This window comes from Eucyclogobius newberryi, unplaced genomic scaffold (genome assembly GCF_026437365.1).
Source record: "Eucyclogobius newberryi isolate DKJ021-1_F unplaced genomic scaffold, fEucNew1.0.hap1 SCAF_13, whole genome shotgun sequence".
NCBI classification, from domain to species: domain Eukaryota; kingdom Metazoa; phylum Chordata; class Actinopteri; order Gobiiformes; family Gobiidae; genus Eucyclogobius; species Eucyclogobius newberryi.
This window is the reverse complement of record NW_027315757.1, coordinates 4,232,867-4,250,258: the sequence shown is the minus strand read 5'-3', so window position 1 is coordinate 4,250,258 and position 17,392 is coordinate 4,232,867. Positions and strand designations below refer to the sequence as shown.

At 49.5% G+C, this 17,392-nt stretch overlaps 1 protein-coding gene and 1 long non-coding RNA gene across 7 annotated transcripts in view; both read left to right on the top strand.

The window, feature by feature from the left end:
• Positions 1 to 17,392, top strand: part of LOC140357840 (syntaxin-binding protein 4) — a 162,326-nt gene extending 144,934 nt beyond the window's left edge. For 3 of the 6 annotated variants that reach the window (XM_072442360.1, XM_072442365.1, XM_072442364.1), the window contains exons 17-21: positions 5,601 to 5,777; positions 12,339 to 12,455; positions 12,641 to 12,690; positions 12,763 to 12,884; positions 17,290 to 17,392. In XM_072442360.1, the coding sequence (XP_072298461.1) occupies positions 5,601 to 5,777; positions 12,339 to 12,455; positions 12,641 to 12,690; positions 12,763 to 12,884; positions 17,290 to 17,327 (504 nt within the window). In that variant the 3' untranslated portion in view covers positions 17,328 to 17,392. The remainder of the gene's footprint in view (positions 1 to 5,600; positions 5,778 to 12,338; positions 12,456 to 12,640; positions 12,691 to 12,762; positions 12,885 to 17,289) is intronic. The other 3 variants (XM_072442362.1, XM_072442363.1, XM_072442361.1) reach the window with 3 other exon arrangements.
• Positions 1,365 to 3,991, top strand: LOC140357845 (uncharacterized). The gene is made up of 4 exons (XR_011926675.1): positions 1,365 to 1,536; positions 2,349 to 2,506; positions 2,924 to 2,964; positions 3,816 to 3,991. It is a non-coding gene; the product is annotated as an uncharacterized lncRNA (long non-coding RNA).

The following is a 17,392-nucleotide window of genomic DNA, read 5'->3' as shown; positions in this document are numbered from 1 at the left end:
TGGATTACACTGGTCACTCACATTACACTGGTCACTTACATTACACCGGTCACTTACATTACAATCGTCACTCACATTACACCGGTCACTTACATTACAATCGTCACTCACATTACACCGGTCACTTACATTACACCGGTCACTTACATTACACCGGTCACTTACATTACACCGGTCACTTACATTACACCGGTCACTTACATTACAGTATTAGTGTGGTGGAAACGGTAATGGCTTTAAACTGGAGAAGGGCCCATTGTGAGGGGCCCATTGTCAGGGGCCGCTCCGCCTCTGGCCCTTTGCGCTGGAGCTCTGAAAGGGGAGTGGACTGTATGCACCAGCCCCGCCCACATCCTGACAGGTACACTTAGACAACAGTGTGGGTTATCACGAGGAACTATGGCTATGAATAAACACTGCATACGCACACGTGAACCAATGTATGAGCTGCAGTTGTGTGTGCAGAAGGCGTGTGTGTTGTTTGAGCTGCAGTTGTGTGTGCAGAAGGCGTGTGTGTTGTTTGAGCTGCAGTTGTGTGTGCAGAAGGCGTGTGTGTTGTTTGAGCTGCAGTTGTGTGTGCAGAAGGCGTGTGTGTTGTTTGAGCTGCAGTTGTGTGTGCAGAAGGCGTGTGTGTTGTTTGAGCTGCAGTTGTGTGTGCAGAAGGCATGTGTGTTTGAGCTGCAGTTGTGTGTGCAGAAGGCATGTGTGTTTGAGCTGCAGTTGTGTGTGCAGAAGGCATGTGTGTTTGAGCTGCAGTTGTGTGTGCAGAAGGCGTGTGTGTTGTTTGAGCTGCAATTGTGTGTGCAGAAGGCGTGTGTGTTGTTTGAGCTGCAGTTGTGTGTGCAGAAGGCGTGTGTGTTGTTTGAGCTGCAGTTGTGTGTGCAGAAGGTGTGTGTGTGTTGTTTGAGCTGCAGTTGTGTGTGCAGAAGGCGTGTGTGTTGTTTGAGCTGCAGTTGTGTGTGCAGAAGGCGTGTGTGTTGTTTGAGCTGCAGTTGTGTGTGCAAAAGGCATGTGTGTTTGAGCTGCAGTTGTGTGTGCAGAAGGCATGTGTGTTTGAGCTGCAGTTGTGTGTGCAGAAGGCGTGTGTGTTGTTTGAGCTGCAGTTGTGTGTGCAGAAGGCGTGTGTGTTGTTTGAGCTGCAATTGTGTGTGCAGAAGGCGTGTGTGTTGTTTGAGCTGCAGTTGTGTGTGCAGAAGGTGTGTGTGTGTTGTTTGAGCTGCAGTTGTGTGTGCAGAAGGCGTGTGTGTTGTTTGAGCTGCAGTTGTGTGTGCAGAAGGCGTGTGTGTTGTTTGAGCTGCAGTTGTGTGTGCAGAAGGCGTGTGTGTTGTTTGAGCTACAGTTGTGTGTGCAGAAGGCGTGTGTGTTGTTTGAGCTGCAGTTGTGTGTGCAGAAGGTGTGTGTGTTGTTTGAGCTGCAGTTGTGTGTGCAGAAGGCGTGTGTGTTGTTTGAGCTGCAGTTGTGTGTGCAGAAGGCGTGTGTGTTGTTTGAGCTGCAGTTGTGTGTGCAGAAGGCGTGTGTGTTGTCTGAGCTGCAGTTGTGTGTGCAGAAGGCGTGTGTGTTGTTTGAGCTGCAGTTGTGTGTGCAGAAGGCGTGTGTGTTGTTTGAGCTGCAGTTGTGTGTGCAGAAGGCGTGTGTGTTGTTTGAGCTGCAGTTGTGTGTGCAGAAGGCATGTGTGTTTGAGCTGCAGTTGTGTGTGCAGAAGGCGTGTGTGTTGTTTGAGCTGCAATTGTGTGTGCAGAAGGCGTGTGTGTTGTTTGAGCTGCAGTTGTGTGTGCAGAAGGCGTGTGTGTTGTTTGAGCTGCAGTTGTGTGTGCAGAAGGTGTGTGTGTGTTGTTTGAGCTGCAGTTGTGTGTGCAGAAGGCGTGTGTGTTGTTTGAGCTGCAGTTGTGTGTGCAGAAGGCGTGTGTGTTGTTTGAGCTGCAGTTGTGTGTGCAGAAGGCATGTGTGTTTGAGCTGCAGTTGTGTGTGCAGAAGGCATGTGTGTTTGAGCTGCAGTTGTGTGTGCAGAAGGCGTGTGTGTTGTTTGAGCTGCAGTTGTGTGTGCAGAAGGCGTGTGTGTTGTTTGAGCTGCAATTGTGTGTGCAGAAGGCGTGTGTGTTGTTTGAGCTGCAGTTGTGTGTGCAGAAGGTGTGTGTGTGTTGTTTGAGCTGCAGTTGTGTGTGCAGAAGGCGTGTGTGTTGTTTGAGCTGCAGTTGTGTGTGCAGAAGGCGTGTGTGTTGTTTGAGCTGCAGTTGTGTGTGCAGAAGGCGTGTGTGTTGTTTGAGCTACAGTTGTGTGTGCAGAAGGCGTGTGTGTTGTTTGAGCTGCAGTTGTGTGTGCAGAAGGCGTGTGTGTTGTTTGAGCTGCAGTTGTGTGTGCAGAAGGCGTGTGTGTTGTTTGAGCTGCAGTTGTGTGTGCAGAAGGCGTGTGTGTTGTCTGAGCTGCAGTTGTGTGTGCAGAAGGCGTGTGTGTTGTTTGAGCTGCAGTTGTGTGTGCAGAAGGCGTGTGTGTTGTTTGAGCTGCAGTTGTGTGTGCAGAAGACGTGTGTGTTGTTTGAGCTGCAGTTGTGTGTGCAGAAGGCATGTGTGTTTGAGCTGCAGTTGTGTGTGCAGAAGGCATGTGTGTTTGAGCTGCAGTTGTGTGTGCAGAAGGCATGTGTGTTTGAGCTGCAGTTGTGTGTGCAGAAGGCGTGTGTGTTGTTTGAGCTGCAATTGTGTGTGCAGAAGGCGTGTGTGTTGTTTGAGCTGCAGTTGTGTGTGCAGAAGGCGTGTGTGTTGTTTGAGCTGCAGTTGTGTGTGCAGAAGGTGTGTGTGTGTTGTTTGAGCTGCAGTTGTGTGTGCAGAAGGCGTGTGTGTTGTTTGAGCTGCAGTTGTGTGTGCAGAAGGCGTGTGTGTTGTTTGAGCTGCAGTTGTGTGTGCAAAAGGCATGTGTGTTTGAGCTGCAGTTGTGTGTGCAGAAGGCGTGTGTGTTGTCTGAGCTGCAGTTGTGTGTGCATAAGGCGTGTGTGTTGTTTGAGCTGCAGTTGTGTGTGCAGAAGGCGTGTGTGTTGTTTGAGCTGCAGTTGTGTGTGCAGAAGGCGTGTGTGTTGTTTGAGCTGCAGTTGTGTGTGCAGAAGGCATGTGTGTTTGAGCTGCAGTTGTGTGTGCAGAAGGCGTGTGTGTTGTTTGAGCTGCAATTGTGTGTGCAGAAGGCGTGTGTGTTGTTTGAGCTGCAGTTGTGTGTGCAGAAGGCGTGTGTGTTGTTTGAGCTGCAGTTGTGTGTGCAGAAGGTGTGTGTGTGTTGTTTGAGCTGCAGTTGTGTGTGCAGAAGGCGTGTGTGTTGTTTGAGCTGCAGTTGTGTGTGCAGAAGGCGTGTGTGTTGTTTGAGCTGCAGTTGTGTGTGCAGAAGGCATGTGTGTTTGAGCTGCAGTTGTGTGTGCAGAAGGCATGTGTGTTTGAGCTGCAGTTGTGTGTGCACAAGGCGTGTGTGTTGTTTGAGCTGCAGTTGTGTGTGCAGAAGGCGTGTGTGTTGTTTGAGCTGCAATTGTGTGTGCAGAAGGCGTGTGTGTTGTTTGAGCTGCAGTTGTGTGTGCAGAAGGTGTGTGTGTGTTGTTTGAGCTGCAGTTGTGTGTGCAGAAGGCGTGTGTGTTGTTTGAGCTGCAGTTGTGTGTGCAGAAGGCGTGTGTGTTGTTTGAGCTGCAGTTGTGTGTGCAGAAGGCGTGTGTGTTGTTTGAGCTACAGTTGTGTGTGCAGAAGGCGTGTGTGTTGTTTGAGCTGCAGTTGTGTGTGCAGAAGGTGTGTGTGTTGTTTGAGCTGCAGTTGTGTGTGCAGAAGGCGTGTGTGTTGTTTGAGCTGCAGTTGTGTGTGCAGAAGGCGTGTGTGTTGTTTGAGCTGCAGTTGTGTGTGCAGAAGGCGTGTGTGTTGTCTGAGCTGCAGTTGTGTGTGCAGAAGGCGTGTGTGTTGTTTGAGCTGCAGTTGTGTGTGCAGAAGGCGTGTGTGTTGTTTGAGCTGCAGTTGTGTGTGCAGAAGGCATGTGTGTTTGAGCTGCAGTTGTGTGTGCAGAAGGCGTGTGTGTTGTTTGAGCTGCAATTGTGTGTGCAGAAGGCGTGTGTGTTGTTTGAGCTGCAGTTGTGTGTGCAGAAGGCGTGTGTGTTGTTTGAGCTGCAGTTGTGTGTGCAGAAGGTGTGTGTGTGTTGTTTGAGCTGCAGTTGTGTGTGCAGAAGGCGGGTGTGTTGTTTGAGCTGCAGTTGTGTGTGCAGAAGGCGTGTGTGTTGTTTGAGCTGCAGTTGTGTGTGCAGAAGGCATGTGTGTTTGAGCTGCAGTTGTGTGTGCAGAAGGCATGTGTGTTGTTTGAGCTGCAGTTGTGTGTGCAGAAGGCGTGTGTGTTGTTTGAGCTGCAATTGTGTGTGCAGAAGGCGTGTGTGTTGTTTGAGCTGCAGTTGTGTGTGCAGAAGGTGTGTGTGTGTTGTTTGAGCTGCAGTTGTGTGTGCAGAAGGCGTGTGTGTTGTTTGAGCTGCAGTTGTGTGTGCAGAAGGCGTGTGTGTTGTTTGAGCTGCAGTTGTGTGTGCAGAAGGCGTGTGTGTTGTTTGAGCTGCAGTTGTGTGTGCAGAAGGTGTGTGTGTTGTTTGAGCTGCAGTTGTGTGTGCAGAAGGTGTGTGTGTTGTTTGAGCTGCAGTTGTGTGTGCAGAAGGCGTGTGTGTTGTTTGAGCTGCAGTTGTGTGTGCAGAAGGCGTGTGTGTTGTTTGAGCTGCAGTTGTGTGTGCAGAAGGCGTGTGTGTTGTCTGAGCTGCAGTTGTGTGTGCAGAAGGCGTGTGTGTTGTTTGAGCTGCAGTTGTGTGTGCAGAAGGCGTGTGTGTTGTTTGAGCTGCAGTTGTGTGTGCAGAAGACGTGTGTGTTGTTTGAGCTGCAGTTGTGTGTGCAGAAGGCGTGTGTGTTGTTTGAGCTGCAGTTGTGTGTGCAGAAGGCGTGTGTGTTGTTTGAGCTGCAGTTGTGTGTGCAGAAGGCGTGTGTGTTTGAGCTGCAGTTGTGTGTGCAGAAGGCGTGTGTGTTGTTTGAGCTGCAGTTGTGTGTGCAGAAGGCGTGTGTGTTGTTTGAGCTGCAGTTGTGTGTGCAGAAGGCGTGTGTGTTGTTTGAGCTGCAGTTGTGTGTGCAGAAGGCATGTGTGTTTGAGCTGCAGTTGTGTGTGCAGAAGGCGTGTGTGTTGTTTGAGCTGCAGTTGTGTGTGCAGAAGGCATGTGTGTTTGAGCTGCAGTTGTGTGTGCAGAAGGCGTGTGTGTTCTTTGAGCTGCAGTTGTGTGTGCAGAAGGCGTGTGTGTTCTTTGAGCTGCAGTTGTGTGTGCAGAAGTCGTGTGTGTTCTTTGAGCTGCAGTTGTGTGTGCAGAAGGCGTGTGTGTTGTTTGAGCTGCAGTTGTGTGTGCAGAAGGCGTGTGTGTTGTTTGAGCTGCAGTTGTGTGTGCAGAAGGTGTGTGTGTTCTCAGCTTCAGTTGTGTGTGCAGAAGGCGTGTGTGTTCTCAGCTTCAGTTGTGTGTGCAGAAGGCGTGTGTGTTCTCAGCTTCAGTTGTGTGTGCAGAAGGCGTGTGTGTTCTCAGCTTCAGTTGTGTGTGCAGAAGGCGTGTGTGTTCTCAGCTTCAGTTGTGTGTACAGAAGGCGTGTGTGACAGTGGAGGAGAACGCCCGGCTGCGCTCTCGTCTGCAGGCGGTGGAGCAGAGGACCAGCAGCAGCGCGGAGCAGGACTATGAGGAGGTCATTGGACTGTTAGAGGCCGAGATACGAGACCTCAAGAACCAGCTGGGAACCAGGAAAGCAGCAGCAGGGGCCAAGGTATGTGTCCAGTCCAACAACCCAAATGTTCAAACAGGTGTGCAGGCGCTTGGAAGGACTCTGAATTGGTAGTGACAACCTCGAAATGCAAAGCGCAGAAACTGCTGGTGACACGATGCAATTGGAACATGAAAGTAGGCATCCTTGAGGTCTATGGAAGTGAACTACTCGTTCGGAGATATTGCCTGCAACATTTCCGTGGTTTTTAACATGTGGAATGACAGGGTTTTTAAAAACACATTGAGACCTCGAAGGTCCAGAACTGGGCGTAGATCGCCAGTCTTCTTTGGCACTAGGAAATACCGGGAGCAATAGGCCCCTGGATCTTGCAGTGGGTCCACAGGCACTATTGCCCCCCTTGTCCAATAAAATAGATATCTCCTGAGTCAGTGCCAGGGCCATGGCCGGGTCGTGGATTATGGTCTACTTGACCAGGAGGTCGATGGCGGAACTAAAGGTGGTAACCCGGGATCGAGTGCACAACAGCCAGACGTCTGTGGTGTGTGCAGCCCAGTATTCCAACTGCCCCTGGGTAAAATGTCCGACCCTCGGCGGCCTGGCTTCAGTGCCGCCCCCCTGGCCCGCTGGATGGGCTGGGCAGAATAAGGTGGTCCCGGGACTGGATTCCGGGCCACCCTCCTCCGATCAAAGGGCCGTTCGCCCCGTGGACGCGTGGTGGTTGTACGGGCCAACGGGGCAACAGCCTGAGTGCCAGACGCAGGCAGGCCACCACGTTGAGGGCTCTGTCTGCGGAGACCGACCAACTGGCTCCTAGTCCGGCTCGCTTGTGCAGTGCGTTCTAACGCCTCAAGCGCAGCCGCACCAAAGAGCTCTCCCAGGACAACTAGAACGCTCCTTAACGTCCTCTTACATGGTTCCGTGAGGGGAGACTGGGCTAACCACAACTGTCGACGCTGTGGTGGACAACACGCAACCAAGCTCCCTGGAATCGGTACATCCACATTCGACTTCTCCAGTGCAGTGGAAAGACCGAGCAGGAGGTGGGAAAGGGAGTTCCCCATCCTACCCATCCTCGCCCCCGCATCGTTTGCCCGGCGGATTCGGGCACCTCGGGTTAGCCCTAAGGCCCTCCTCCGGGGAGACGATCAGTGAGGTAATAGCCGGCTCAACAGGCAGCATATGGCCCAGGCCAAACTGGGGAGCATCAGCATGGATGCCAAAGCCCTCCCATCTGAGGTCAAGCGCGACAATGCCTTTGTATCACTCCAGCAAGCGTGTAGCTCCCTGACGTACTCCTGTGAGGGCGGTACAACGACGGAGGGGACCTGCCGTTGGCGCTTGAAAAAGGCACTAGCAGTAGCCTCCGTCTCCTGCGGTACGTCCAAGTGGCTAAGTGCGGAACAAACGACAGAGAGGGGCACGTCGTCATCCCTGTCCAGACAGCCCGTGGATGCATGGGAGCCTCTGTCTGAGGCCCGGGACTCCAAATCGAGGGAGTCATACTGGAAATGCGTATCGGATGCAGCCACCAATATGGCGTCCTCCTCATGCATGGGCCCCACATCTCGTGCAGGAAAACCCAGATCACTGCAATGTTCGGCCAGAGACGGACGAGCCTGTTGCAGGAGCGCCTTCACCTGGGCCAAGTCTGACGTGAGGTGGTCCATAGGGGCAGACAGCTTCCTGTTGTCCCGCTTCTTCTGCTCTGGGGAGGGCGGAACAGAGGAGATGGGGCGCTTGAAGCCAGAGGTTTGAGCAGCGGGTAACCACTGTGACCTCGACTCAGTATCCCAGTCAACGGGCTCAAACACTTCCAGACGGGCTATCCGGGCGGGATGAGGCCTAACGATACGATTGGGGCAAGCATCTGTAGTGAGGCCTCAAATGCTCCACGCCCAAGCACGAGGGACATAAGTCGTGCCCATCGTCCTACTGCATTGGCGCCATACAGGCCCTGCAGGTCAGTGTCTCGAGCATCTCAAATACAAACACCCACTGTTACACTGGGCGCTGCCAACCAGGTGTGCACCCGTTATCAGGTCAGGCCGTGAATGCCTCCCTTTTTTCTTTTTTTTTTTTATGATTTTTTAACTATTTAATTAAATAATTTATCTAATTATTTATATACATACACATGTCTGTATATGTATAGAATATTAGATATATTGGGTACCCAAATGAAAAGGGTCAATGGAGGCTAAGCCACGCCGAACCAGGTCGAGCCGGAGACGCCACTGGTGGTTCGAAACTGCGTGTTTAGTTGTACTAAAACAAGTCGTTTGGGGAGAGGACGCCACTACTGACTATCAACAAAAACCGCTGAAGCAGGGCTAACGCTACTGCTCAGGACAGTGGGGATAAACGAACCCAAAGTAATTAGCTGTCAAACAGTTCTACAGAAGCGGGACGAAAGCGGCCGCTCGAGCCAAATACGGCAGTAGCACAAATAAACGGAGCAGGAACAAAACCGGCTGCTCAAAAATGACTGTTCAAAACAAGTCAAAAAGAAAGCTAATATGGCTCTGAAACAATCAGTAATCAGCTGTACTTACCCGGCGGTGGCTACATCCACCTAGCTGCAGAACGCCGGTGCTATCACAGCCTCTGAGGGGCGAGAGTGCTCGCTGCCTCGACGTAAGTCTCGGGGCTAAGCAAACCAGCAGGTAGTAAACAATTTAATGGTTTTCCGCTTACAACTCGACAAACCTGCTCGCGAGAAGAAGAAAGGGACTGGGCTCTCGGTCTCACGAGACTATATAGCTTCACGTGGGTCACAGAGAGGTCACAGGTGACTTTGTTATCATTAGATTCTCGACCTGTGCATCAGCAAAAGATGATCATCCAGTGCTTAAGGCACCGCCTCTGGCGGTCAGAAGGGATGAAATAGAACTGGCAAAGCTGCCACCTTCTCCTGCAAGGGCAAAATCAATCACAAAGGGGATCGCTGTTTACATGTGTAGAACTCAAATGAAGAGTCGCTGTTTCATTGAGGGGAGTTTAATGATGGCTTCTTTACATCTTGTTTGCCGGAGGGTATATTATGCGGGGGGGTCTTATATCACACAGACACTGCTAGACTGGGGAGGCAAACAAACTGCTAATTTAAACTCTAAACTTATCAAAACTTTGATGGCGAACTCCATTATTATAATAGATCCATGACTCTCCTCGCACACAGCGCTCAGCGGTGCTCCAGGCTCCGCCCCTTAAAAGGCCAGAATTTACAGTCTCTCAAGGAGCCTTTTTAACATATGATATATCAAGAGTTATTTTAGACAATATATCGATAATCACAGTATCGCCATATTGCGATATCATCGTATCGTGAGCCGTCTATCGTGTATCGTATCATATCGTGAGGTACCCAGCGATTCCCAGCCCTAATGTGCAGGTTGTCCCACGTGTCGGGTTGTTACAAGATGGACCGCGGTCTCGTCCTGGGACATGTGCACTTTTGTTTTAGGCGCGTCTAAATTTATACGCTCATTTCTCCGTGAATTTCTGTCAGATTGTAATAGTTATAATAGTTCTGCTTTAGACCTGCTTTAGTCCTGCTTTAGTCCTGCTTTAGACCTGCTTTAGTCCTGCTTTAGTCCTGCTTTAGACCTGCTTTAGTCCTGCTTTAGACCTGCTTTAGTCCTTCTTTAGTCCTGCTTTAGTCTCGCTTTAGACCTGCTTTAGTCCTGCTTTAGTCTCGCTTTAGACCTGCTTTAGTCCTGCTTTAGTCCTGCTTTAGTCTCGCTTTAGACCTGCTTTAGTCCAGCTTTAGTCCTGCTTTAGTCCTGCTTTAGTCCTGCTTTAGACCTGCTTTAGTCCTGCTTTAGTCCTGCTCTAGTCCCGCTTTAGTCCTGCTCTAGTCCCGCTTTAGTCCTGCTTTAGTCCTTCTTTAGTCCTGCTTTAGTCTCGCTTTAGACCTGCTTTAGTCCAGCTTTAGACCTGCTTTAGTCCCGCTTTAGTCCCGCTTTAGACCCGCTTTAGACCCGCTTTAGACCTGCTTTAGTCCCGCTTTAGTCCCGCTTTAGTCCCGCTTTAGTCCTGGTTTAGACCTGCTTTAGTCCTGCTTTAGACCCGCTTTAGTCCTGCTTTAGTCCTTCTTTAGTCCTGCTTTAGTCTCGCTTTAGACCTGCTTTAGTCCAGCTTTAGACCTGCTTTAGTCCCGCTTTAGTCCCGCTTTAGACCCGCTTTAGACCCGCTTTAGACCTGCTTTAGTCCCGCTTTAGTCCCGCTTTAGTCCCGCTTTAGTCCTGGTTTAGACCTGCTTTAGTCCTGCTTTAGACCCGCTTTAGTCCTGCTTTAGTCCTGCTTTAGACCTGCTTTAGTCCTGCTTTAGTCCTGCTTTAGTCCTGCTTTAGTCCTGCTTTAGACCTGCTTTAGTCCTGCTTTATAGTTTATCCATGTTTTTTTCTGGTAGATCTGGTTTGTTTAGTCTTGGTTTAACCCTGGTCTTGTCTTAGGTCTGCTTTGCACTAGTCGAGTCAGGAGCGGCCTATTAAAAACGATACACAATAACTCTGCATGATCAGACTGTAGCCTACACTACCCCGTGTGATCAGACTGTAGCCTACACTGTCCCGTGTGATCAGACTGTAGCCTACACTGTCCCGTGTGATCAGACTGTAGCCTACACTGCCCCGTGTGATCAGACTGTAGCCTACACTGCCCCGTGTGATCAGACTGTAGCCTACACTGTCCCGTGTGATCAGACTGTAGCCTACACTGTCCCGTGTGATCAGACTGTAGCCTACACTGTCCCGTGTGATCAGACTGTAGCCTACACTGCCCCGTGTGATCAGACTGTAGCCTACACTGCCCCGTGTGATCAGACTGTAGCCTACACTGCCCCGTGTGATCAGACTGTAGCCTACACTGTCCCGTGTGATCAGACTGTAGCCTACACTGTCCCGTGTGATCAGACTGTAGCCTACACTGTCCCGTGTGATCAGACTGTAGCCTACACTGTCCCGTGTGATCAGACTGTAGCCTACACTGCCCCGTGTGATCAGACTGTAGCCTACACTGTCCCGTGTGATCAGACTGTAGCCTACACTGCCCCGTGTGATCAAACTGTAGCCTACACTACCCCGTGTGATCAGACTGTAGCCTACACTGTCCCGTGTGATCAGACTGTAGCCTACACTGCCCCGTGTGATCAGACTGTAGCCTACACTGCCCCGTGTGATCAAACTGTAGCCTACACTACCCCGTGTGATCAGACTGTAGCCTACACTGCCCCGTGTGATCAGACTGTAGCCTACACTGTCCCGTGTGATCAGACTGTAGCCTACACTGTCCCGTGTGATCAGACTGTAGCCTACACTGCCCCGTGTGATCAGACTGTAGCCTACACTGCCCCGTGTGATCAGACTGTAGCCTACACTGCCCCGTGTGATCAGACTGTAGCCTACACTGTCCCGTGTGATCAGACTGTAGCCTACACTGCTGCTACAGTTTTTTACTGAAACCAAACTTTGCGCAGCTTCTGCACATTTTCACATCAAGTATTTTTGAATAGATCACACTCCGTACATACATTTTGTGCTTCGTTTTGTGCGTACCGAGCTCTATAAAGGAGGCCCCTGGCCCCCGGCCCCCGGCCCCTGGTCACTGTGACCCTGGTCTGGACATCACATCACTGTGGTCAGATCACAGCACAGCGTGAGCTTTAACTGTGTGAGATCAGTTGTGATGTCGTTTTATTCTGACTAAATAAGAGAGGCGGGCCTTTCTGTGGATTCACGCAGCGCTATTGGCTGATCTCACTGGTGGGAGGGTCTAAAATCAACTTATTGAAATGTTTAAGCTGCTGAAAGCACAACAAAACACAGAGACTGCAGTCTGACCGTTGAGTTGGTCAGATAAATTCAAATTAAAAAATATATATTAATTTTAGGGGAGCTGTAAATATGGTGGTGAAGTGGCCTAGAAACGCCCCTGATCCAATATGAGGTTATGTTTGTGGTGCGTGGGGGCAGGGGGCACGGGGCAGGGGGGGCACGGTGCAGGGGGGTCAGGGGGCCGGCCCTTGTGGAGTGGGTGAACAGTGTTCTCCAAAGCACAAATCTGCCTGAAACACGACTGTTAAAGTAATCAAAGGTTTCTGATGTTCCGTGTGCTGTTGTGAGACAATATGTTGGACTTAAAGAAAGGCTTAACACGTGTTTAATAACAGATATATCTAATGATGAGATATTTGATGTGGTGTAAACTCTTTGTAACACGTGTGAAGCTTCCACGACATTTCTTTAAGTTGAAGGTGAGAAATTGTTTTATTTTGAACTGTATCTTTGCTTTTTTGCCTCATTTTTGTCCCTGGATCTATTGTTTTGCTCAAAGTAACCGGAAAATGGAAACTGAAATTTGTTTCTTTATTGTTACTCCAACTGTGCAGTTTAGCTAACTTGATGGCCATGGATAGGAGGAGATAAAGGATACTTCAACTCAACCCACAACGATTACTTTCTTCAACACTTGGAGTCAAAAACATGTTATTTAAGGACAGAAAGTCTGTATCAGTGATAAATGTGTGTAGCTGCAGTCTTATGTTTGTACCTGACATCACAACAGAGTAATAATTGTTTATATCGCTTTGTCTGTTTCCAGGACGACGTGCATGAGCTGACCCGCAGACTGTCCACTATAGACTCTCAGCTGAGGAGGTCAGAGGTCAGCCGCAGGCACCTGGAGATGTCCAACCGGAAACTGCTGGGGTTTGCACAGGTGCAGTGAATGATTCATGTTTGATGAATCCAGTTTGAACCTGCACAATGAGGACACGCCTCCAGGGCAGGCCTCATGTCAATGCTCTCTGTTGTTAACATGTTTCTTTCACATCTAGGGATTTATATAAATGGTTATGAAATAGTCACATGCTAAACGATCCCTTTCCCTGGCCTGTCTTTCAGAACGTCCACAAAGTGCTGTCCACTCCCAGCCTGTTCTCTGCAGAGGCGGGGTAAGAGTCTCTCTGTTCTGTCTCTCAGGAGTGTTTCTGTACATGTTTATCACTATGTCCTGTTGTGGTCAGCAGCAGCCACTCATCCCCCGCAGCAGACTCCCCCGACTCCCCCCTGGACCCCGCCCTGCAGCTGGCTGTGGTGGCCAAAGAGCTGGTGGAGAGCGCCGGAGCCCTGACCGAGGACCCCAAAGGTACTACTCTGAACACTACCATCCCGCCACATCCAGAGGCAAACACAAGAGGGGGATCAGTACTGACCTCAAGTGGCTTTTCAACAGTCATTAAGACAAAGATGGCAGATATGTGCTGGTTAAAGGAACTATTATTGGAAAGGTTTTTACTCTAGGCTACCCCAAATAAATTGTCTGTTTGCTGTAACCCGAGTCAACATTTTTTAAGTGGCTCGGACGGTAGGCAAATTCTTATTTTTGTTTTATGAAGGCCAAAAAAAAGATCAAAATTTTTGTCAAAGTCATTTTTTGAGTCGGAGTGACCACCAGGGGTCAGGCTTCAACAGTCAATGACGGAAAATGTCTCTATAAACCCGATCAGGAGACTAAATCTCACAATTTTAAGATACTTCAATCGACCTTTTGTACGCCGCTATCCTTTATTTTGGTAGCGAAGGCGAGCGAGGGGAACATGCGGGGGACACGGGCGCCGGCATGTTTGTTGTGATGACGCTGCTGGGCGTGTTTCAATCCCAGAATGCATTTGCGTAAGTCAAATTTCACACCCTGACAGAGAAACACATGTCCTATGGACAGGTCAGTGGCGCCGAAAGAGCCCAACTAATTTGTCCAATGCAATAAGATGGCTCCTACGCGCGCTCTGTTTTAAAATAGACGCATGTGGAGGACTGTAGCGCAGTGCTTAATCAGTCCTTTGGGATGAAACTATTAGACACGGTGGATCAGGAAAGATCGTTCTGGAGCACAAACAATTGTCTGGAGCTTTTGCGAAGCTGGGACCCTGTCGTTTTGGACTCTGTTTTACTCTAAATCATAAATAGAGACGAGCTCTGCACTGATGAAATCAGATTTTCACTGAGTAAAGCTGGTGTCTGGAGGGATCGGCTGATTCACACTTTAAAATGAGCTTTGGTTTTGACAATTGTCTTTTCAAAGCAGAAGGTAAAGTCACTCAAATGAGTTTTAGGGACTTGTTAATAAGTCAAGTATGTACAAGCTGACACTGATGCTTCCCAGAATGAGTAATTTGACTGGAAATAAGAGAGTTACAGCTGTATTTGTATGTACAACATATCAAGCAGCTTGAGAGTTCCCTTTTATCAAACAAAATGGAATAAATAAAGTTAAATCCAAGCGTAAGGGGTTGATGTGTATACTCCACTAGGGAGAGTTCACAGTACACTGATATTCTAGACCTGATCGCAAACCACTCTGAGAGAACCCCTGGAGGTCCAATGGCAGCCGGCCTAATGACCCTTTGTTTAAGGAACAAATATCCAACAACATTAAGACTTATGGAGGAAAACGCAGGCGTCTGCAAGAGGCCCAAAGGGCCCCAGGGGCCCGTGGGCACAGTGTTGGTGACCCCTGCTACGTGACCCCTGCTATGTGACCCCTGCTGTACGTGACCCCTGCTATGTGACCCCTGCTGTACGTGAACCCTGCTACGTGACCCCTGCTACGTGACCCCTGCTACGTGACCCCTGCCACGTGACCCCTGCTGTACGTGAACCCTGCTACGTGACCCCTGCTGTACGTGACCCCTGCTGTACGTGACCCCTGCTACGTGACCCCTGCTACGTGAACCCTGCTGTACGTGAACCCTGCTGTATGTGACCCCTGCTACGTGACCCCTGCTACGTGACCCCTGCTACGTGACCCCTGCTGTACGTGAACCCTGCTGTACGTGAACCCTGCTTTACGTGACCCCTGCTACGTGACCCCTGCTATGTGACCCCTGCTACGTGACCCCTGCTGTACGTGACCCCTGCTACGTGACCCCTGCTGTACGTGACCCCTGCTACGTGACCCCTGCTGTACGTGACCCCTGCTGTACGTGACCTAAAGACATTTCAGTCTTAAACCGGTCGGCTGATGTTTCACACCTACAGCTCAGACTCAGGATTTAAAGTCTGGACAATAAAATATTTGGCTTTGTTTCCATAAACTTTTGTAATGTCCAAAGATGTATTTCCCTCCAGCGTGTCGTTATTCCTCACACAGATCTTCAGCGTGTCATTGTTCCTCACACAGATCTTCAGAGTGTCATTGTTCCTCACACAGATCTTCAGCGTGTCATTGTTCCTCACACAGATCTTCAGCGTGTCATTGTTCCTCACACAGATCTTCAGCGTGTCATTGTTCCTCACACAGATCTTCAGTGTGTCATTGTTCCTCACACAGATCTTCAGCGTGTCATTGTTCCTCACACAGATCTTCAGCGTGTCATTGTTCCTCACACAGATCTTCAGTGTGTCATTGTTCCTCACACAGATCTTCAGCGTGTCATTGTTCCTCACACAGATCTTCAGAGTGTCATTGTTCCTCACACAGATCTTCAGCGTGTCATTGTTCCTCACACAGATCTTCAGCGTGTCATTGTTCCTCACACAGATCTTCAGCGTGTCATTGTTCCTCACACAGATCTTCAGCGTGTCATTGTTCCTCACACAGATCTTCAGCGTGTCATTGTTCCTCACACAGATCTTCAGTGTGTCATTGTTCCTCACACAGATCTTCAGTGTGTCATTGTTCCTCACACAGATCTTCAGCGTGTCATTGTTCCTCACACAGATCTTCAGCGTGTCATTGTTCCTCACACAGATCTTCAGCGTGTCATTGTTCCTCACACAGATCTTCAGCGTGTCATTGTTCCTCACACAGATCTTCAGCGTGTCATTGTTCCTCACACAGATCTTCAGCGTGTCATTGTTCCTCACACAGATCTTCAGCGTGTCATTGTTCCTCACACAGATCTTCAGCGTGTCATTGTTCCTCACACAGATCTTCAGCGTGTCATTGTTCCTCACACAGATCTTCAGCATGTCATTGTTCCTCACACAGATCTTCAGCGTGTCATTGTTCCTCACACAGATCTTCAGCGTGTCATTGTTCCTCACACAGATCTTCAGCGTGTCATTGTTCCTCACACAGATCTTCAGCGTGTCATTGTTCCTCACACAGATCTTCAGCGTGTCATTGTTCCTCACACAGATCTTCAGCGTGTCATTGTTCCTCACACAGATCTTCAGTGTGTCATTGTTCCTCACACAGATCTTCAGTGTGTCATTGTTCCTCACACAGATCTTCAGCGTGTCGTTATTCCTCACACAGATCTTCAGCGTGTCATTGTTCCTCACACAGATCTTCAGCGTGTCATTGTTCCTCACACAGATCTTCAGCGTGTCATTGTTCCTCACACAGATCTTCAGCGTGTCATTGTTCCTCACACAGATCTTCAGCGTGTCATTGTTCCTCACACAGATCTTCAGTGTGTCATTGTTCCTCACACAGATCTTCAGCGTGTCATTGTTCCTCACACAGATCTTCAGCGTGTCATTGTTCCTCACACAGATCTTCAGTGTGTCATTGTTCCTCACACAGATCTTCAGCGTGTCATTGTTCCTCACACAGATCTTCAGAGTGTCATTGTTCCTCACACAGATCTTCAGCGTGTCATTGTTCCTCACACAGATCTTCAGCGTGTCATTGTTCCTCACACAGATCTTCAGCGTGTCATTGTTCCTCACACAGATCTTCAGCGTGTCATTGTTCCTCACACAGATCTTCAGCGTGTCATTGTTCCTCACACAGATCTTCAGTGTGTCATTGTTCCTCACACAGATCTTCAGTGTGTCATTGTTCCTCACACAGATCTTCAGCGTGTCATTGTTCCTCACACAGATCTTCAGCGTGTCATTGTTCCTCACACAGATCTTCAGCGTGTCATTGTTCCTCACACAGATCTTCAGCGTGTCATTGTTCCTCACACAGATCTTCAGCGTGTCATTGTTCCTCACACAGATCTTCAGCGTGTCATTGTTCCTCACACAGATCTTCAGCGTGTCATTGTTCCTCACACAGATCTTCAGCGTGTCATTGTTCCTCACACAGATCTTCAGCGTGTCATTGTTCCTCACACAGATCTTCAGCGTGTCATTGTTCCTCACACAGATCTTCAGCGTGTCATTGTTCCTCACACAGATCTTCAGCGTGTCATTGTTCCTCACACAGATCTTCAGCGTGTCATTGTTCCTCACACAGATCTTCAGCGTGTCATTGTTCCTCACACAGATCTTCAGCGTGTCATTGTTCCTCACAGATCTTCACTCTCACTGGGGTTCAGATCTGGAGAATATTAGTTTCTTCTCTGCATTTTCCATGACCACGGGATTTGTCTTTCCACATTGCTGTTGTAGAACTGAGAATGACTCATGAATGAAGCTGAATGAAAGATGGAGTTTAAAGTGGCTCTAGGTGTTGAATAAAGCAGTTACTTACTAAACCGCTTTATTGCGACTATAATCCAGAATGTTCCGCAGTAAAAAGCTTCACAGCTCGACGTCTTTAGGTCGTTAGGTGTTAGTGTGCTGCATGTTTCTGAGGCTTGTTCTGACCCCCACAGGGACCAAAGTGGAGCGGGCCCCGGACGTCGGCATGTAAGCGGAGCCGGGACTGTTGGGAGGCCCGGGAACTGCTGGAGAACAGGCTCTGAACCCAGGACACAC